The sequence below is a fragment of the Anopheles bellator genome, chromosome 1 (assembly GCF_943735745.2).
Source record: "Anopheles bellator chromosome 1, idAnoBellAS_SP24_06.2, whole genome shotgun sequence".
In the NCBI taxonomy this organism is placed as follows: domain Eukaryota; kingdom Metazoa; phylum Arthropoda; class Insecta; order Diptera; family Culicidae; genus Anopheles; species Anopheles bellator.
The window spans coordinates 48154662-48177077 of record NC_071285.1 but is presented as its reverse complement, the minus strand read 5'-3'; the positions used below and the strand labels follow the sequence as shown (position 1 = coordinate 48177077).

Here is a 22416-nt window from a genome sequence, read left to right as displayed (position 1 = left end):
CTCGTCGGAGGGCGTGCACATGGGGCGCGTGTGCCCTCTTGAGCGGTGCGCAGAGAAGAAGAATTAATTCAATGTTTATGAGCCGAGAGAGCGTGTCCATATTTAGTCTTGAATTTCAAACCATAAGCCGCACGCCGCCGTGTGCCGGGACACGGCCGTATACGGTGTCGTCTGTGGCTGATGTGCCGTATCTCCCGCGGCGGGATTAACAACCGGCTGGCAACCGGAAAAGGACGTCACTTGAGCGCATGTGGTGCTCCCCGCGGTTGGCGCACATATGATGGCGTATGATTCCGTATGCAAAAATGCTCTTAGTCTTAAAATCGTCTCTCGTGTTCAGACACCGCCGGTTAAACTAGCCGGAGATTGCTTCCCGAATCATTGTTGGCGCACGCTCAATTTAAGGACAAGTGCTCATTGTTCTACTAAGAGTATGGCGGTTCGGGCGCGATGTTGAGTCACCGATGCTGTGCCAACATAGCTTCACACGGAGCATAAAGGAAGAGTGGTTTATTGTCACTGACTGGCTAGGGGACTAGCCCGTTGAAAGAGCTCCCATTCATTGCTGTATCGTTAAAAAAAACAAACGCGCGAGGAGATTGCCGTGAGTGACTCTAAGCGCAAAAGTGCGCCAGCTGCGTCGTAAAGACACACCACTGTGACGAACATCCGCTCCAAATCGGGACTCCGATGCCCTAGTTGAGGCTCCAGCCACCCGTCCGGCCAACAATTGAAAGCATTCTACGCAATTTATCTGCAGCCCGAGCCGCGCATATTATTTTCACGATTCATCACTTCGCGACGGCTCGACGAAATCCGATGCCACACAGTGCCGCGGTGTGCCATTTTCTTAGCGCAAGCAGATCAAAAGACGCGGCACGAGAAGGGCCACCGGAAAACGCAAATAATGAAGAGATTTGCGCCACAATGGAAGAAAGCGCCGGTTCCTCCCGGCCCCGGGATGCCTCGTTATTTTTAGTTATCCGCCAAATCCCGTCGTCGCGAGTGAGCGGATGCAACGCGGAGTGGGATGGAGCCGGATTGGGGTGGTGTGCATCCGCTTCATAGAATCCCGGCTCGAACCGTCCGCAAACAAACACTCCATCGTGTGCACATATTCTTGAGCGAAGCTAAACGGTGTGTATTATGTGCGCTTCTGCCCTGGCTGGCTTTCATATATTTGAGGCTGCACACCACGGCGTATGACTTCTGCGCGCCACACAGCATGACTCCAGCCGGCATGACTCCGAAACGGAGTGGAGCGGAGCCGCCCACGAGTATGCTCATTCATTCAGAAACACGCACACGCCACGGCACCGGAGCATAACCGACCCAGCCCTCCATCTCTTGGAAGGGCCTCAACAAACACACGCTCGCCGGGTGGAGCATCAATTTACTGATGCATTCTCCTCCGGTATGCAGTCCCAGGCCAGACGGCCGCCGTCAGACAGGCAGACAGACGGACGACGGGCAAACAGACAGAGCGAGAGTGAGCAAAATAAAGGAGTCAGCGCATCCACAGCATGCAATCTTCGTGGAGTGGCCGGATCGGAGAACGGAACCCACTTTGAACCAACAGAACCTTTGCGTCGAAAGTGTTACGAAGGCCGGTTTTTTGGTATCACAAGAAATTGAAATAAATTGAATAATAACGGCGGGCCGGCCGGCCGGCCCCTGTTCCGGGTGCTCCGAGCGTCCATTTCGTGGAGTGGAATGAAAATGCGAGATAGTTTGTGACATTTCAAGAGCCTCGCAGCGGCAGGCAGCAACATAAATAATAAATAACCCTCTCTCTCTCTCTCTAGCCCGGCAGACGAGACGGAGGAGAGTGAAACGTGAGCCCGCCTCGTTCCCGGGGAACGATATTGGAAAAACCAAACCCCAACATCGGTTGGTAACAGAAAAATGAACGACCCCAAACGGAAGGAACCCGTTCGGCTTGAAGAGTGCGCTGTGAGAGGCATTTAGCACAAATCAATTTAACGGCAGCGAGCGGTGGTTACTGTTACTTTGGCCCGTCGGTCGGCACCGGCCTGGGTTTCGTGGGTGATTTGGAGGATTTGGAAGATAGCGGACGGCGCGGAATTTTTGACGTGCTTGAAGTTTGTTGATGGGGCTCGCGGCGCACTAACGGGAAGTGATGGGGTTTTTAGAGACGGATGCTGACCACGGAAACAACGAGACGGCTGGGAAGCAATTCCGGAATAGGAAGTGAACTTTCATGATCCCTGAAAGCATGAGAATGTTTTATCAATTTTAAATTTTAAACCTATAGTCCTGTAGTTAACCCTACAAAAAGACGATAACAATCCGCTGAAACAGCTGACGGAGAAATACCGGAGACGGAGGCAACCTTAGCGAAAATTCCAGAGTTAACAGTGACCCAGTAATCTATTGCCTCTCTTTTCCAATTAACCGCCGACCGCCTGGGGCTGGGCTGGTTGGCCCACTACCACCACCACCAATAGGCCAGCAAGCGCTGCTGCTGGCAGGTTTGCCTCCATTTTTATGCAACCCATCGGGTTCGGCCACGGATGGCGAGATAAGTCAGCGATGATGTGGAAGTGGACTTTCACAAGTGGCGAAACACCATCGGTTTCCGTGGCGCAGCAGCGAACACCAAAGTCACTGGCACGGGTATCGTCAACTGCCAACAGACCGACAGACAGACACCCGTGTGTATGCAGTATTCCCCGACCGATCGATAACCCACCGTACATGACCGTATAAGTGCATTATTTTATGCGGTGCCACCGGTCGACGGGCACGAAATTCGATTTATCCTTCGCGCCAACCACAACACACGACCAATATTATGCTGCAAATCCTAATTTGCACGTCAGCCGCGACTGCATTAGCGCGGGCCATTTTCGGGCAACAGCTAAACCTGCCAGTGAGCCAGTAACGGCGCCTTCTAAAATGACACCGACGTAGACGCCGCCCTAATTGGTGCAACTCAATTAGTGTGCCGCGGAATCGGCGGAATGTTTCGCGTCTCCATGGTTCGATTGATTACAGATTGATTGTCCTTCGAGCAGGGTCGCTGCATTAAGTTGGCGCTTGTCGAAGCAGGAGTTTTTGCAACAATGTGGCACGATGATGCGGATCGATACCGGCTGACGGACGCCGGGGTCGGGCACCGGCATCAATTAGGAAGCTAACTAGGTTACGTGACACTACTTCGGTGCGGGTACAGTGCCACATAACCAGAGGCTTCCGGAAGAGTGTCCCGCACTTTCTTGTACAGACCCCCCGTTAGTTTATTGTACTAATTTTAAAGGCGGTCCAACAACGAATCCGGAATAGATTTGTTCGGCACACAATAAATATGTGTGCATCCGTAACAAACGGTGGAAACGTTGGACCTCTTGCGGGCTCTATTAAATTACACCTCGAACACATAAAACCACTTCTCTGGGTTGCTCGAAGCAATTAACATTCTGTGACTACCGTGACCGGAGAGCGCACCACCCAAAACCCCCGGAACTGCATTAGCCGTGCCGGGCCATCATCTAACGCCACCAACCAGTGCTCTGGCCATCCTCTTCCAGCATCCGACCAGGGCGGGAGCCCGGCGAGAAGATGCTGCACCCTCTCGACAATCGACTCGACGGGCGAACTCGAAATCTCGGGCGCGAAATAATCGTAAAACACCGACATTCCCATCATGCTGCATGTTCGGTGTTTGGATTCGTTTCGTGAAAACAACTGTTTTCTCCTGCCGTGTCCGTTCGTCGGTGGCCAGCTCTCCCTCTCTCGCCCCTTTGGAAGATCTCGTTTTCTTTTTATATATTTTTAACCTCTTGCTCTTGGCTTGGGGCCGTTCTTCGATTAACGGCCGCGGGGCCTAGCTAATCAACGAACGTTGCGCCCGTTAATTGGTGCGAGCGAACCCTGGAACAGCTGACGACGAATAAAACAACCGCGAAACACCGAAAGACACTCTTGGTTTGGGCCAATAAAAGGGGCAAACTACACAGCGAACCAGAGAAAGGCAGAGAAAGAGAAACCTGGAGCGTCACTCTTGGAGCTGCCTGCTTCGAACTGGAAAGCGAACATATGCAAATGGCGGCCAAGTACGCTGCTGGCCAACTGTTTGCATTTGCAAGAAGTTAACCGTGTCCGGACCGTGGGGGCTTCTCTCGGTTCTACTGGCTCGCCGGAAGAATTAATTTCATAATTCACGCAACGGCTGGCAGCTCCACCAACGCACTATTTACGGTCAATCTATCTACGGGATGTCCGCTCGTGAACGTGACCAACAGCGTCGGGGAGAGCTAAAGCCCCCGTCGCTCCTGTGTGCGTGGAAGGTGGTTGCTGTCAAACTAATAAATCTTCATGAATTTGTAACAATTGCTACGGCGACTGCGAGGATCACACCCGAGGGCGCTCGAGAGGCACGGGTGTCACGACCTCCGAAGCGGCAGCATTAATGAGCATTAATCGGACGGAAGGGATCGGACGACAAACGCGATGCTCGCGCTTCTGTCCCGGCAGCATGGCGTGTGTCAACATGGACGACCGCCGAATTTGGTTATAATTAGATTCAATTAAGAACTCGTCCGAACCGAACTTTATGGGTGACTTCATGGGGCACATGTCGAGACACGCGACAAGACGGTGGCCATCAGCTGAAGGCAATTAACACAAACACCAGAGGCCAGAGGACACAGCTTCTGTGGCTGTCGACGGTGGTGTCGAATGTCACCACAATTTAAGTTTCAACAACCGCTGATGTGCCGCTGCTGCTGGCAGAGGAACCGAATCAGGAATTCTGTCTTGTAAAGAAGTGGTGGACGAAAAATTAATTGCTGCGCACTGCAGAACAACACGGATCGATAGCGGGTGGCGGTTCTGGTCACTGCCAAATTTCGGCAATACATTTGTTTGCTCCACCCTGAATGCGCCCCGTTACATTGGCAGTGGCAGCGAGGTAGCCCTCGTCCCCGCACAGACATCGGATGTGCTGCCAGCAGCGGCCGGCGCCGCTTGCCAGCATAAATTGATGTTAAAGGCCAGCCAGCCAGCCAGCCAGCGAGACCATTGCCAACCGAGGGTCACCGTGCCACCCCGGGGATGCTGGATGCTGTCCAAATTGGAGCATCAGAGGTCGGGGTGTTCACGGCTGGACTCGTCCACGAAATAGAATACTTCAAACGAAAGTTTAGGACTTTAAGTCCGGTTCACGAAAATCAATATCAAATGAAGTAATCAGTGGCAGGTAGTTTAGGATTGGATTTTTACAACATTTTCAACCATCATTTCATCAATTTAGGATTCCCAGATTTGCCTTCCGCCCGTGAGGGCTGTGAGTGCTTTTCCGTGTTTACTCCCCCCCGGGGGCCCCCATTCGCGAAGCTGCATCATCATCATCGTCGTCACCAAAATACGGCCACAGTCGGGAGCGCGTCGCGATGCAGACATGATTATTAAATCATATGCACCGCCGCCGTCGCCCGCCGGATGGGGAATTTAATTCCAACAACCTCTCGCCCCTCTGTCACTTACATTGCCGTCGGCCAGCGCTGCGCTCTCGGCCTTATGCAAAATGCAGTCACCGAGCGCAGCGCGAAAGTGCATCGAACTTTCGGCACGTTCCGGCCCCCCGGGCTCGACTCGGCCCGGCCTGGTCCGGAAGCCCGCAATCTCCGATGGCGCCGCAGCCGGGGAAAATACGGAAAAAACGATCCCGGGCCCCGGCAAACACATACACATCGAGCCGAGAGTGCCACGTTTTGGAGAGAGTTTTATGCTGAGAGAGAGTATGCTCGGCGCGGCCACAGAGTGGCTAGCATTTTCGCTACGACGACGACGACGACGACGGTTCCAGTGTGAACATTTTCATTCCCTGCGAACGATTTGTTTATTTGGCCGAGCCGAGATTTGTTTTCGTATGTTTGTTGGCCCCGTGGGACAGAGGCAAGATGCTTTTAACGTTCCGATTTTTTGGCGGGTGGAAATGGAATAAAAACGCTCCCCGGGGGGGGCGCTACCGGAAGCAATGGAACAACAAACACTTAGTTTGCGTAATGCGTACGGAATGCGCCGTCAATAAATTGGCCACGTGCGGGTGCGAAGGTGTTATGTTCTGTTGGCGGAATGGGCGGCTGGCGTGGGTCCCCGGCACATCGGGAGCAATTAATGGAATTCAATACATTCCTCATTGGTCTATTTTCGGCACAAACCATGGCAGTGAAATCATCCCGTCGGTGGAATGTGTAGTTTTGTGGTTACGGCGGAAAGTTACCCTCGTTTCGAACCTTTGCGGTGATTGATGTCAGATTGACACATAGCTTTGTCCACGTTGGTCGTACGTTAAAATAAGCATTAAATCAAACCCTCTGACACCGGAGATCGACGTGTGGACCAATCACAAGCCCCGCTAAAGGCTGTCACAACATGGCTCAGTGGGTCAGTCCGATTGCTTATCGCGTGTGGCCGTCTCGGATCACGGAGGCAAACTTTGTCACCCGTCCTTCGTTACGGACGAAAACCGATACAAAACGGCGTTATCAGGGCACGTGTGCAAAAAAAAAAAAACGCGCCGGTGGCGATGGCGCAAAACTAATGTCCACACAACGCGCGCCCAGATGTTATGAAAAATCTCACCCACCCCGAAGGCCACAGGGGGCTGCGGTTGATGCAACCGGCTCGCCCGCCCGGCGGCGGGAGGTTTTTGCTTGATTTTGTTTGTCGGTCGGTTTGTTTGTGGAACTGTTTGTTTGGTAGGTTCCGCGGGGCACACGCGGGCCGCCCTCTATGTCATAACTTTGGCCGCGGCACATGCGGCCATGTTTACACAGCAACATGGAAATCCACTCCGTACCTCCGAGCAGCGGGCCCGGCACAGCACACCTTAGCCCTTGTTGATGGGCTTTCAATTGACCGGATCGCGCCCGCCGATCACCGGCGATCAAACGTCCCCCAGGCCACGAAGATTACTGAAACGTGCGTGGAGCACGTGCGATCAGTAAACGATCGGTCGCCAGAGATCAGACCTTACGGTCTGCCATGAAAGTATTAATTTCTAAAAAGCAGCGTTCGAAAGCGTGGCCATTAAACAGCCACAGCCACTGATTGTCAAGCGGCTGTTTATCTGTTTCATGTACAAATCGAGGACAGCGCATATGTGGAGCAACATGAGCCGATCAATGGCCTGGCCACCCTGCAGCGCATTCGTTCCGTAATTGAGCACCTTGACACCTTTCACACAGCATAGGGGGCCATAGAAGCACGTTACGGATTCGCCGCGCTTCGCATCGAAAGGTCTCAAGCTGGCAGTTTGATTAGACTTAATACCTTACATTTATCAATCCACCGCTGGACCGCCTGCCGGGCGCGAGGAGTTGCATAAGATAATGTTGTGTGAGGCCAATGTTTGATATGAGTGCCCCCCGCTTGGGCAGGAAAGCAGCACACCCCATTTACTTGTTATTTATTTGCGCAAACCGATCATCGAGCGCGGGGCCGTTGAAACAACCCCCCTCCGCCGACCGATCGACCTGATTCGAATGAACTTTCTTTTGCCTGCTCGCGATCGTGACAAAGAAGCACGTGGCGCCCTCCACTTTGGGTTAGGGCCCGACGTTCGGGAATCGTTCTCCAGCAACCGTGTGGCCGGAGGAAAGGTGAAAATTGATAGATTGCCCGAGTGTCCCGGCGGCTGCGGCACACGATCCACCCGTGGGCCACACGCGACTCCCCTTTGGCATTTATAGCCTCAGCCGTCTTCGGAGCACTTCTTCCGGACTCGGATCGGGACTGGGGGGACCGTTCATCATCCGCTAACCTTTTCCGATCGACCGTATTTTATTGGGCCCGCACACTCTGTTGGAATGACGATTGGAAATATGACTCTATCGAGGGGGGTTGGGTTCCGAAAGTGGCCTTAAAATGCAGTAGCAAAGGGACGTGTTGGGCAATATTTTAAATGACTTTCCCGAATCCTGGCCCCTATTGTTTCGGATGATACAGCCCGAAACAACTCTTATCGGCAATGTCACCTGCTGATAAGTGGGTAATCTTTTCCAGCACAGCGAACCAATCTCCGAGAGATGGAGTCCTTTTGCTCAACCAACTCGATGATAAAGCGTATCATAGCTGCTTCCGAATAGACAAGGTGACTTCAGTCGAGTGACTCGAATCGTGCCCAGGGTAATATGTTTGAATCGTCCATCGTGTCGCAATCGATGACCGCGAAAGAAACGGGGCCCGTTGACAAGCGCATTTGACATTTGCAGTCGTGAAGGTATGCTGCGCCGCCACCCAACGGGCGGGGGGGGTTTTGGTCACTACTCTCGGATGTCGGATTAGTGGAAAGTGTCCAGTTTGAAACCCAACCCCCCGAAGGGGGCGATTGACGCACGGTGACCTTTCGATCGGGATTAAAAGCGCCTTTCTCAGCGCCTTGTGCCTTCGATACACGCCGGCGATCGATCGAGGACCGCACTGCCGAGTTCTGCGATCTTGAATAGAAATTTTACGTCGAACTCCGAACGGAACACAGCTAACTCTTGACAGCCACCGATTTTTTTCTCTTTCTTAAAACCCGCCTTCGTGCCTTATTTTCGCCATCAATCTTTGCTCCCTAATTATCACCATTTCTCTCTGGGGCCTACTAAATGGTACTTTCGGGAGTGAAGTCCGCGTGATCGTGATCTGCAACACCTCTACCTTAACTGCCCTTCAGTTTATCGCACACCGCGAGTATCTGTAGACCGCTATTGGGCAAAAGGCCGGCACAGCAACAGTAATTGATCAAATCTACAGCAATTATGACATCGTATTTTGTTTCTCCCGGTTCAACCGGATTCTACGGGAGTCGGTTCTTTACGGTGGCGCAGTGCCAATATGCGCGCCATTTGAAGCCGTTTATCATTGAAAGGTGAAGCATTAGGTAGCTATTTTCTTGCAGGTCACGAACGTTCTTCCGTACTTTGTGAACATAATTCGATCCTCCGATAGCGCTCGAATCGAACCGTCCGCCTCACGTGGGAAACGCTGCCAGCAAGAGTTAGGAGCAACAAAAGAAACTAAATTAAAAACAAGTCCAAACAATAAACAAGCACATTCCTTATTGCGTAAAAAAAAGGCGCGTCACATTGCCGACGATGTTTATGGTTCGGGAAAAAAATGGCAACATTCATTTGTGGTGCTATTTAAACATTCGCTCCGTACCGAACCGAACACAGAGCACCGTCGGCACGGTGGTCCAGAGACTCTAGAATATGTTTCTGCCGCCGACTGAAGGTCTCACGGGCACGGGTCCGCGAAACAGCAGCGTAACCACCGTGCGTAATCGGGCGGTTCTTAGTCAGGATTTCGTCAAAGGCAACCGCCGACACACCTTGCAAAACAATTGCATGCGTACGGTCGGTGGTGCTGGGTTGTTGTTTTGCCCACTTTTTTTTTCTTCTTCTGCACGGTGCACTGCAGCACTCCAATATTTTTTGCTGTCCAAAACTCAAGACCTCGCACATAACTTTCGGGAGGAAAAAAAAACGTGAGGTATGAGCATTGAACGGGGCATGGAAAAGAAACGACGGACCGTACCACAAAACTGTAGTTTGCCCTCGTCCCTGACCTACATTTTTTGGCAGCTTTCGGCTGCGCTGCCCGTCTTAATGCTGGCGCAGCACGGAGGACACAATAACAACAGCAGTGTCCCCACGAGCTCGCGAGGTACATATCAAATAACCTTCGCCCTCACCAATAAAAAGAGACAGAGAGACAGGGAGAGAGAGCGAGCGAACCGATGGCAACGGGTTTGAAGTGGAGTTGGGCAAAAAGTGGCCGGCCACCGGACTGGAACAGCAAAACCACCTGCGTAGCACGAATTGACAGGTCGTTTTCTGTAAAGTGCTCCCCACCGATCGTGATCGTGCCTCTGACCACCTCTGATAAAATGCGCACGTTACGCGTGAGCCGTTATCGGTGTTATGCGGGCCTTGGGGTCGTTAGTTTTTCGTTTTAAAACCCCGCGGTAAACGTTTTCAATCGTGGGTACTCCTTCCATACCGAGAACTCTAAGGCACAGCCACCGGTGGGCTCGTTCCCCATCACGTGATTCTGTTATGCATATTATGCTGAGCGGGGGATAAAGCTCATGTTGTGACGTTCTCGTCATGCGCGCATAATAATGCCTGCAGAAGCAGGGGATCAGCGTATCGGGTTGCAGAAGGCAGCAACAACCCGTTCCCTCGGGGATCATTTTGCACGGCAAATGAACCAGATCTCGGAGACAGCCGAGACGGATAAAGTTGGGGAACAAGGGGGAAACGAGGAGCTCACGAGCTCACGATGCTTGTGATCATCCTTGAGCCTCGAGTGGCTCAAGAAAGAAGTGAAACGGAAGGGATTATGCCGGACCAATCTTTCGGATCACTTCAGAGCAACCCCGGGGGGAGACGGGGGACGGGAAGGCCAAACGACGGTGCGCTTTTGGAGCCGGGAGACGCCATTATGCTTTCAAGGAATGCCGCCACAGACCCGGGGACCGATCATTGAGTGTTTGAAGCGCGCGTTCGAAAACTTAATAAACCTCTTTAGAGACCCAGCGACATTATTACAAGCTGCTCCTTGAGACAGAGCTCGAGTTCAGGGACACAAAATACACTATCCGGCGATGTGTACGCGCAACAACTGCTAACTATGTTTAGCAACACACGCGCGACCAATTTGTGGTCCCTGCGCTTCGCATTAATCCAATTGGCCATAGAGGAAGCCATAGACACCGACCATCGGCTGGACGTTCGCAGAACGGAGCTACCTCAATATAGCCTTGAGAGGTAAACTCAAACTATATACCGGCGACCGGATCGTTACTGCGACCGCTCCAAAGGGAAAACATCCACCCATGACGACGACATCCGGCCGCCGGGTCCGCATGTATTTGGTCTTCTAGGCCGCCGGCGACCATAAATACGAAATATTTATAAATAGCCTGGCGACCCGCGGCTGGGGACCGCACCTCCGCCGGAGGACGGGTTCTTGAGAAGCGCGCGAAGCAAAAATCGGGGGCAAAAATCGTTGGCCGAAACGCGCTCCCGCTGGTGGCGGGACTGGACACTCTCTGGCAGGGACCCCCCCCCAGGGTTTTTTTGGCGAAGAGGGCAGGCTGCTGTCAAGGGCAAGTGACGATTGGGGGGGGAGGCCAACCTTCACCGCGAGACCGCGACGTGGGTACTTACGCTTCACAGTACGGCAGTTTGTTGAATCCTTTGTACGTCTTCATGTTGAGCGTCATGCCACACTCGTGGCACTTGAAGCACGTCTTGTGCCAGGTCTGCGCGCGGTCCAGGGAACCGGGAAAGAGAGAACGAAACGGGTGCGGTGAGTGAGCCAGTCATCTAACACTGTGTGCATTACAATCGAAGCGAGTGGAACAAAAAAAGCAATTCGTCGGCCTTTTTTTTTCTTTGGTAAACATAATTAAGTTTATTGCGATCCGCCGACTCCCGGCGCTTGCGGACAGAGCTCCCGCGGGATGCAGCGGTTCTGGTGCATCACCATGCCGTACTCGCAGACGCAGGTCGGAGGGCCAGTCAACGGCCCGGCGCACCGCACACCCCGGCAGTCCTTGGCGCAGGTGTCCACGCAGCACGGCCGGTACGAGCGCATGCTGGCCCCGGGCGGGCACGTGGTTGGGCACGTCGGGGGTGGTAGCGTTGGCGGCGGAAGGGTTGGTCGTGGTCGCGGAGTGGACGGGCACGGCCGGGGGCACTGTGACGGTAGGATGCAGCGTCCGTTGTGGAGGACGTAGCCAGGATCGCAGACGCAGGTCGGGGGTCCGGTGCAGGCGGCGATGCAGAACACCTTGCTACAGTCGTTATCGCACGTCGGCTGGCAGCAGGGTGTGCAGGAGCTATAGTGGGCGTTCGGGCCACAGACGCGGGGCGGCTCCGGCGCAGGACACTCCGACGGCAGGACACACTTGCCGGCGTGGCGCACGTAACCCGTGTCGCAGGTGCACACGTGCGGCCCGGTCGGTGGTTCGGCCGGACAGAACACGGTCCTGCAGGACTTGGTGCACGTCGGTTCGCAGCAGACCGGCGACGGGCGGCTCACTTCGTTCGGCGGGCAGGACTCGTACGGTGGCGGGGTGGACGGACCGCGCGTCGGCGGACACGGCCGGAATGGCCCCGGCCGGTACAGGTAGCTGCTGCCGGAGAAGTTCTGCGACTGAGACGCCATCGGGTACGCCGGTGCGGGGACCGGTGGCTCCGGAGCCGGTGTGGAGGGGCACGGTTTCGGGTAGCGGGGCGCAAACGGTGGCGGGACGTAGGTGTTTTCGTACGGCCGGCAGGAGGCGCACCCACCACACGGACGGGGGGCCGGCGGCGGAGGTGGTGGTGGCTCGGTCCGAGGACACTCGCAGGGCTTGATGCAATCGCCGTCGTGCCGCACGTATCCTGGCTTGCAGACGCACGTCTCCACCGGGATGCCGCTCGGCGTCGGGACGCACTCCTTGTCGCACGTCGGCTCACAGACCGGTGGACACCAGAGCAGTACCTCGTTGGACGAACATTCTACGGAGGAGACAGAATTAGAGAAGTGTTCCGATGGGTGGCCGCCGACGGCTACTTACTCTGATTCGCGCAGTTATGACGGGCGTCGACCAGCACTGCCAACAGTGCCGCAAGCACCACTCCTCGTGTCACGGGATGCATCGTGAACGGTACCGGTGGGACCTCTGGTTGTCCCGTAGCGGACCGCATTCCATTTTATACTGCACCACGCCGCCATCGCCGTCGCCTTTCTTTTGGGGCCGTGTGGGACCTTTTTGCACCCTCCGGACCTTCCGATGAAGTGTGGCATTTTTTTCGGGATCCAAAACATTCTGTTACCAGCGGCCTGCCAGCGTAATGATAACAGGGCGGACACACCCGCTCGCGGTTCGTGCCACTGGACGGCAACAATCGGGCGGTGGGCAATAAAACGGGGCTGGGTCGCTCCCGGACCGGGTGTCCGAAAAAAGCCCACATCAACGCACGCACCAAACAACCTAGCGTACAGCTAGTGAACCGTCAATTTCCGTCCCGCCAAAGCTCGGTGGTCAATTTCAGTGCTGAGGCCACGGGTAACTGACAACAGGGGCGCACTCATCGTTTACAGTTTCGTGCACGCTCCGGGAAATGCGGCAAAACATCGGAAAGCTACAAGGAGGAGCACCAAACTCCGGGCCCTGACCAGAAACTATCGTACGTCGCGGCCGGAAGGGTGTCTTGCGTCAGTCGGTCCCACGAAAAGGTGTTCCACAGAGAGAGAGAGAGCAGTTCTTATCGACGATCCGGCCCACGTTGCACCATAGATCGGGGAATCGATGCACCAGACGCTCCCCGGGCCCAACACGCACCGCTCGTCTGAATGGACCGCTGATAGCGTGTGGTTCTACTCCTCAGGCTCGATAAATTAGGTCACCTAGGCAAAGGAGAGGAGTTGAGGGTGGAAAGCACGGAAAAGTCGACGAGTGTTTGACATAAAGCCGGGAATCGATCAAACGGCCACTATCGGGCGCCCTTTCGCGGTTCGAGTTGGATTAGGTGGCCTTTTCTTTGAGAGAACATTAAAATATTTCTCTTGCAACATCGTTACGATTGTTAAAACATGCTTGAGAATGTTACAATCGTGAGTCAAACCGTGCACGGGTTTGTCAATACTGATTACTGGTACTACGGAGGCTGAAAAGTGCCAAGCTTAGCACATAAATGGCGCAGGTATTATTGCATTCATCGCTTTCTACTCATAAGTTTGCGAGGAATTATGCTAAGAGTGTGAATACTTTTGTTATTTTCAGTCGTACAGGCACCGATGATGTAGAACGCAGCGCAGTCCAAATAATGCGATAACACCAGGAAAACATTTTTTTTTAAATCCACAAAATCATTTTGAATGATCGTCAGGAGACGTAACAACCCGGATATTTTGCATCGACAAGTGACAATGGATGAAACATGGATCCATCACTTCACTCCGGAAACAAAACGATCGTCATCATAGTTGAGATCATTGGTTGAACCTTGCCCAAAGCACCCGAAAGCAGTGCACTCTGCTGGAAAGGTTATGGCCTCAGTATTTAGGGATGTCGATGGTGTAATATTCATCGACTATTTTGAGAAGGGGAATACCATCAACAGAGATAATTGCTTAGAAATGTTCCCACATCCACCGTATTCGCCAGATCAGGGCTCCCAACGACTACTGGCGGTTCACAGGCCTTATAAAAAGCTCATAGGGAAGAAATTTCGCTCGAATTGAAAGATTATCGCTGAAACTGATGCCTATTGAGGCAAAAGATAAATCGTTCAACAAAAGTGTTTCGTGTATTCTTTCATAAGCTCGGCACTTTTCAACCCATGCATTAAGAATTTCGAAGTGCTGCTCGCACTGCAACGCATTTCAATCGATGGCACACCTCTTTAGGTGCTTCTGGTAATTAGTAGTTGTGTCCTGCCCGCCTTACGAGAGTTCGAGGACTTCAACAAACACACGTAATCCCAACGCGCGTGAGAAGCCCCGATAGCCGATTAGCGATAGCCAGCGAAGGACTTCAGTTTTCAATCGAATCAAACGCCTTTAAAACGACCGAGCAACGCAACCCTGCCAGGGACCGGTTGAATGTCTAATTGGCTAATTAGCTCGATGACCACCACCTCGGTCGACAACGCACCACAGGACGGTGTCGTTTCGCCTCCGATGCTCTAGAAATGGATGCCACGGAGAAAGCTTGACACCGTGAAGTTCAAGTCTCTCTCTCTCTATCTCCCTTCGAAAGCTACTTCCTCGTTCGGCCCTTGTTTTGGCGAAACATCCCCGACATGTACACATCCCCTTACGCAATCCTGCGGGTCGATGGAATGCACGCAAGAAGTGCGCCTCAAGAAGTGTCCCCAAGAAGGCCAAATGAGGCCCACAACCACCCCACACCAGAGCAAGGCTTGATCTTCTTCGCGTGCCTTATGCTCCCTATCCGATCAACAGAGAGAGAGAGAGCCAACGCTTTACGCCAGAGATCTGGGCGCGATCTGTGATGTGTCGTGTTGCGCAGCTGATTGCTGGAATGCGACTTTCACCAGCCAGCCCATCAGGCGGTGTGTGCCCCGAAGGGTTCCGCGCGGGTCTCGGCCGGCCACAGACACCGGAAGGCAGGGATAAATCGTCGCGCGCCAGTAATTTGTATGCACTATCGAAGCAATTGGCGCGCACCAAGAGTGGTCCGGCTGCCGTGGTCACGCTGGTGGTGGTGGTGGTGACGGTTGATGGATGGTCGTAGTCTGGCAGATAGAAAAAGGGCACGCCGCCCGCCACACGCGCCACCTCACTGTGGAATCCATCCACCGTCCAAACGGAGCCGAAGGCAGCCTGGCGCCTTCCTTAAGGGGTTGACTGATTGACGCGGCGGCCGTCTCAGTCTCCCGCCTTGAATTGAAATCGGTGTCCACGCCCGGAAGCCCTCGACAAGACAAGTTTTCGCCAAGCGCCACACAGGCGTCAGAAGGGAAAGTGATCGAGCAGGGAGCCGGGTCCAGGTACGGGTTTTGGAAAGTGGGACCAAAAACCGAACCACGCTTCCACCGTTTTCGGGCTTCCGCTTTGTCGTCGGGGTCAGGTTGCATCCGGTTCCGCGCACCGCTTCGTTTATCGCCAGTCGCGTGCGTGCGTGACAACAACAATGGCCAATGACCAATGGCCAATGTGTGCAGTTGACGGAAGTTTCAGTTTTTACGGGACCGGAAGAAGCCACCGGTTTGGATGAGACTTTATTGCCGATTGATCAGATGATGGTTTTGCATGCACATCAACGAATGGGGGGATCATTGGAGTTCTTTCTCTCTCTGTGGCCTCTTCAATATGGATGTTGAAACGAGAATTAAATGTGTATTTAATTGTGTGAACCCAAGACACAGCACTTCCGGAAGCGGGCGCATTGTTGACCGGTGATAGGCCAAACGGCACCTCCTAAGGATGAGTGGCGGCAGAAACCCCCAATTAGTGGACACTGCGGGGGTCGGCTAGCAACAAGCGATGTGGCTTCCAAAAAGGTCCCATTTCTCACCCGAAAGCAACAGAACCGGGCCCGGCATCGATGCGTGAAAACGGGAAACCAAACATGGCGCGGCAAAACGGTACACACGGAGACAATCACTTTACGGCCACACAGAATATGGTCGTGTCGAGTCAACCACACAATGCGAGCATAAAATGATGCTCGTGTCACGGTAGAACGATTTGATCGATCGACATTACAAGCCCCCAAAACCTGATACCACAACAGCAGTAGAGTTCCGTCCGGGTCCCCCCGTTGGGCCACGAGATTCCGATTGGTTTCCATTCGCCGCCCCAACCAAACAACAGAAGAGCACAATCAAATGCGGACGAATCGCAACACTCCACTGCGGGGGACATTCCGAGACGTTAGAGCCGTTCCCGGGGAATGATTGGTTTTCAATTGAAACGCTTTTTTATGTTCCAAAGTTCAAGTTCAAACGGGGCCCCAAACCGTTCCGGAAGACTAGCCAAGGAGAACGCCTAATGTTTCCAATGCGCACTGAGCTGAGCCGCGTTGCTTGGCGTGCTTGGCGTTTTGCGGGCAAGGCCTCGCTTCTGACAGCAGACGGAGTGGACTTTATACACCAGTGGTCCAAGTCCAGAGAACCTTCGCCTAATGAGCCTAATCCATCAACTGCTGGCTTCTTCCACAAAAAAATACTTTAGCGTTTGTTGTCTTACGACTTAATACCGATCTTGTAATGACATAAAAACCCAAAGACCGGATAGATTTCGATGCAGAATAGAGTCGAGCATGGAGGCTCCACTCTGGCGGTCCGGTCCGGTTCCCTTACGTAACGTAAAAATGGAACACATCCAGAGCCTGTTTCGCGGGAGAAGTTGACCAGCGAGCACGCCTTGACGCAGCCTCGACACACACGGAACCGGCGCGATCGGCTTATAACCCGTTGGGCAGCTTTCGGTTTCGATGATGGCGAAGACGATGGCGATCAGTCGCGCAGCAGTCAGTTCTCCGATGTATTGGTGGCCATGTTCCATTAAGTTCACCTTGTCCAGCCTTGTGTCTCTTCGCTGGCGCAACGATTGGCGACGGATGGCGACGGATTATTAAATTTTATATATTCTTTCATCGGAAAATGATCTAAAGTAGTTTTCCAAGCTAACGGAGCCAAACAGGCCACTAGAGGCACTCCGGAACTTGTTTCACCGAATCGGGACGCTCCGATGAAAGTGAAAAGCGAAAACTGCCCACAGTGCCCCCCCGCGTGTCCTTATACGGAGAGCGCGCGCCTAGTTAAATTGGTGGACATAAGTTGGCTTTCGACTCAGACTTATGATTCGTCGTTTTGGGTTGTCCTTTTTTTGCCGTCCACATGTGCCGCTGATTGCGTCGCTGGAATTTAAAATATTCATCAATAAAAATTCCAGCCAACCGTTCATTATCGCCATCATCGTCATCGACGGTGACATCGCGATGTCTCGCGCGTCACGCCTCGGATCCGGACCACCACCAACAACAACAACAACAACAGCGGATCCGGACCGTCGCCGGTCGGAGGACAGGTTTGCGTACGCGTCGGGCCACGCCACGCAACAAAGCCATTTCACGCCGTGTGCGTTCGCGTCCCGATCGCGTGTAAGCGCCAGAAGGTTAATGGCGGGGCACATCGAATTCGTGGCGCAAGATACGGGCCGCACCAGAGATGATGACACATTTAGAAGCATTGTTAATCGTACGAAACCCGCCCGAGACTGGAGACTCGACACACGGGTTAAGGTGTTAAGGCGAAAAGATTGGTTTAAGGAATGCGACGCACATTTGCGACGTCCAACCAGAACGGTGCTGATATTTTCTAGATAATTAAGTTATTTTCTCATTACAAAAAGCAATTGAATTTATGGCCGCAACGTAGTAACGTGGATTAGTCAGAGAGGCCTCGTGATGTCCAGCAAATCAATCACCATAAAAATAACCCCATAAAACCACCAACACGCGAGAGGCCGTTTCGAATGATCCTCTCGATGGGAATGCAATAAAAATCAGTAGATGATTTGTTTTTCGCCCGTGCCGGTAAATGATTTGGCACCGATCGATGCAGTTCCACTGTGTGGTGCCTGCCGCATATGGTCCTTTTTCAAGCTCATCCAATTTGTGCGACGGCCAGCTGCGAAAACATAGGGGACCCGTGTCAAAGGGACCCCGGGACCCCGAGGGGTGCATTGTTTCTCGGTTAGCCGGTCAACCATATTCTTTCCCATTTGGGTGCAATTGTTGCCCGCGGTGCACCTTTGCCATTCGTTGCAATGCTGCAAAGGCGTAGAGGGCCGTTGGCTGAACTGAAAACTCTGCCACCATCATCATGTCGATCGGATCGACCAACACACACCGGCACACCGGCGGTTGTGTCGGTGAGCTTCCTGCCGCAGCCACAGCTGTGTTGCTCTCAACGGTGACGCCGCCGTCGAGCCATTCGAGGCAGATAACTAATTTATGTACATTTCAAGATAAATTTACAATGCGACGATCGTCGCGCACCAGCGTGACACATAAACCCGCCGGTACGTAAATCATTGCGCACACGATTCCATTGCGCGCGATCGACCACGCGACGGCCGTGCCCCAATTAGGGATTTATTTTGTCGGCCCCAAAACGTCGCCGCATTCGCCGACTACTCCCACTGCGATGATGAGTTCATCCTCGCAGTGCTACGATCAATATTTACGCTCCCTCGCAGCAGCACTGTCTGTCGGGTGGCTGGGCCGGCGACTGGAAGGGTGATCTAACGTCCTAGAACGGCGGATGACGTGATCTAGAAAACGTTTCATCTGACGTGGATCGTTCGGGGCCTTCTGTCGCCCACCGATCCCAAGGCTGACGTGTCGATGATCCGCAGAAATCTGCAATTATCTCAGCCGATGCTCTCTAGGTGAGCCGCGAACTGGGCACGACGCCATTGCAAACCACTCACAGACTTGTTTTGAAGGTCGTTCAGTTGGAACGCAGCAGCAGCAGGCAAGCAAAAAGTATGCCGATATGAGCGCTACATCCCAGACTACCAATGACGACGCAGGATTCGTGAGGATCGGAGAAGAATGGCACGGAACTAGGGTGTACGGCTTCCGGAAGCGAACCAGTTACCCAGCGCCCGAAACAGGCAGTTGAGTACCGGATGCAGCAAGATTTTTATTCTTCGATTGCCCAACCCAGCGCGGCCCTTAAATCACAGGTTAGCTCAACCCAGCAACGCAGCACACATTCCCGGGATCGACGCTTTATGACGCCACGAACCTCAAAACCGAGCCCTCGAAGCAGCATCGCCGCCATCGAGCGAGGAGGACAATTGATGGAAATTGCTCATCACCCGGAGAGCGCGGTTGATTGCATTTTATTGGTTCGTCAAGACCGCCCCGGTTCCGCTCGACCGGGCCATTCCTGCGTTGGGCCTTACGAGGAATTGTGTTCGTGGTTCGCAGTGCGTTGTGTTTATGCAAATTTTGTTTTATTGTTGCCAAAACTAAGCTTAAGATCACGGCAAGAAACGCCCAGTCAACGACAGAGGAATGATTCATCGTTTGGATTTCTTCGCTCGACCGAGGATCATTGTTAGAGCTGCTTGAGGTACGCTTTTGGGTAAACAACCTCACTAATGGGCCGTTATCGGAGTCCAACAATACAGTATGACACGTTTGTTTCCCAAGGATTACGATAAAGAAACTAGAGGACGCTGAATGCGGACAAAGATATCTTAGGAGGGTCGAAGGAATTAAGACGCAAGTCGGCCTGCGTGCGTGGCTTAAGATAGCGCAAACATGGCACGCCATTTACATTATCCCCTTTTTGCGGCGACATTTGCAGAAAATATTTAGTTTAAATTGCAAGAGAAGGTTCGAAAGCGTTTCGGCAAACAAGAAAAATTGCCCAGCATCAAATACCACTAAACAGGCTTCAGCATAATGCAATTGCTTCAACTAGTAACATTTACAGATAAATTAGTAACGGAGCAACGGGTACCGCGGCCACGGCAAAATGTAAATGAAATAATGTTCGCACGCAGCGCCGCCCAGATGGATGGGAATTTCAATTTCCTGTGTTACTGCGCGAAACAATGGCTAAACGAGGTACCGGTAATAGATTATTAGCCGTTTCGCAAACCAGATGAAACGATTTAGTTAGCTTTATGCGGCGGGAGCATGTGGCCTTGCTACCCATTTCCCTACCTGGCCGGAGAGTCTGCAGAAGGCACAGTAGGGAAACATATGTTTTCATAATGGTTTAATTGTGCAAAAAAGTAAGGCAAGGTTCCCCAACGCGAACAGGACTGACGGTGGTTAACGTGCCGTCAATCACTCTGCCTGCAACATCACCACCAATATGCCACCCATCTGTGGCGCGGTGGCCACTTGTGAATGGGCGCAAAAAAATGCGATACACGCATAAAACATTGCGCTGGTGGTGGGCACAATTAAATTCCAGCCCTTTTGCGGCCACGGATACGGAAGGCCGCGATCGCTCGGCTGGATTAGGGAATGGAAATAACAGCGAGCTGAATTCTAATAGCACCCCATCGGAAGGGCATTTCGGTGAAGTAATCGGCACAGATGGGGCCGTACGGTGGGTGGTGGGGACATATTGCGCTCTCCTGACACCCCTGGGCTGATCAGCTGTTATCTTATCAACACCGGCCCCGGCGTATCACCGTGTCCACACAGCAAAACGGGGCAGCGTGATGATAAGTGCAAAAATGGGGAGAAAAAAACTAAACAAATATTTCTTCAATCCATTTCCATCACATGACAGCTGCTGGTGGCGCGATAAACGAGTGTCTCCTCCCAAAAGGTGGCCCATATGCCACAAGAAATATCCCATCAGGACGGCCTTCGCTGGTGGCGGACAGCATAAGGTTCATCAATCAGACCATTGGCGGGGCGCGTTTCGAAAGAGCTTTCGGTAGGTGATCGCGGAAGTAGCATGTTGAACAGCTTCGCTGTCGTCACATCGCGGTCGCGGTGCAGTATCCGTGCCGCACCGACTGACGTCATACTGCGTCAACCGGAGTAGTAAATGTCGGCAGCGGGCAGCAGCATGGCCTCATCAATTATCGTTCTATCACACCGTGAAGAACTTGGCTGCCTTGGCCTCCTGTCCGCGTGGAGCTCGTTGTCGACGGTCGTATTGAAATCGATCTCCGATCTCTGGTATCGGACTTACTCACACGCTGACGGAACGGTGTGCAAGGACACGTACGCACGCCGCAAACCCTTCCGCTGACCGCTTTTTTCGCTGGAAATCCCCAAAAATGTGCCGCAAACAATGGGCATCCGGGGTTTCTCTCCCTATCTTTTGTGGCCGAACGGCATTCCAGAACCGTTTTAAATCCCTCGAGCGAGATGGGAACAAAACGGGAACCTCAGGACGTGATCGTGAGAGCAACACGCACACAGCGGAAGCGGGAACGACTCATGCACACACCCACCGGGGCCACTTGGCCGCACTCTCGCGCAACAACGGACCGCGGACCCGGTTCCAGCGGACGAATGTTTTCGCTAGGGTTAGTAGCGGCATCCAGAGAAGCTGATCTTCGATCTTCCGCACACCAACACAGGCACCACTCGATCGGCGGTCGGGGCCGACACGAACACAAGCACGCGCGCGGATCACCGGAGATGACAAACAATGGGTTCCAGGCAGGCAGCTCCTGGTTTCTTACCTTGTCCAAACATTTTAGCTCCTCGATCGGGTAGACCACCTTCTGGCAGCGGGCGCAGGATTTGTTCATTTTGACGGCTGAACGGGGTAACCTGAAGAGGGATTGCTGGGATGCTGTGGCTACTTTTGCTTTCTTTCTGCACGGCAGAGAAAAAGCAACACCGTGTCGTTTCGCCCCTAATCCGAGTGACCCTTTCTTTCACTACACTACGCACAGGAGCCTTACACAATAAAACTTGATGGGCTTTCGAGCCGAGGAAATGGTGGAAAACAAAACTATCACTAGTAGCCCGGTTTTCTGCCACCGGAACAACGATCTTCGTGCACTTCTTCCGAACTTTCACCGCGCTTCTTCTGCTTCCCGTGGACACTCTCCGCGGGGAAAACCACTATCTTCACCGGGAATGCTCCGGGGGGCCACGAACACTAGAGCGGGGGGATCGCGAACACGCCGATCTTCGAATTCTTGGAAAGTTTAAACGCGCACAAGAAAAACCGCGGATCCGGACACGCGGAACAAGTCGGAGTGGTTGTGTGCGAGCGTGTGTGCCGCCGCCAGACCCGCCGTTTCTCTGAACCTAACTTTGAAGCTAACTTTGGACCCTGAAACCTGACCAAGTGCCGATCCCTCCCGAAGTGCTGTTTACATCGCTGCACAAGCTGGCTTCAACAATGCTCCAGCCGACGAGTTTGAGGGTTT

At 53.2% G+C, this 22416-nt stretch overlaps 1 protein-coding gene across 1 annotated transcript in view; it reads right to left on the bottom strand.

Moving 5' to 3' along the window:
- Positions 1-22196, bottom strand: part of LOC131205392 (LIM and SH3 domain protein Lasp) — a 33632-nt gene extending 11436 nt beyond the window's left edge. Inside the window, exons 1-2 of the mRNA XM_058197469.1 lie at positions 21718-22196; positions 11190-11284 (exon numbers count right to left, since the gene is read on the bottom strand). Of these exons, the coding sequence (XP_058053452.1) occupies positions 11190-11284; positions 21718-21786 (164 nt within the window). The 5' untranslated portion in view covers positions 21787-22196. The remainder of the gene's footprint in view (positions 1-11189; positions 11285-21717) is intronic.
- Positions 22197-22416: the final 220 nt, after the last annotated feature.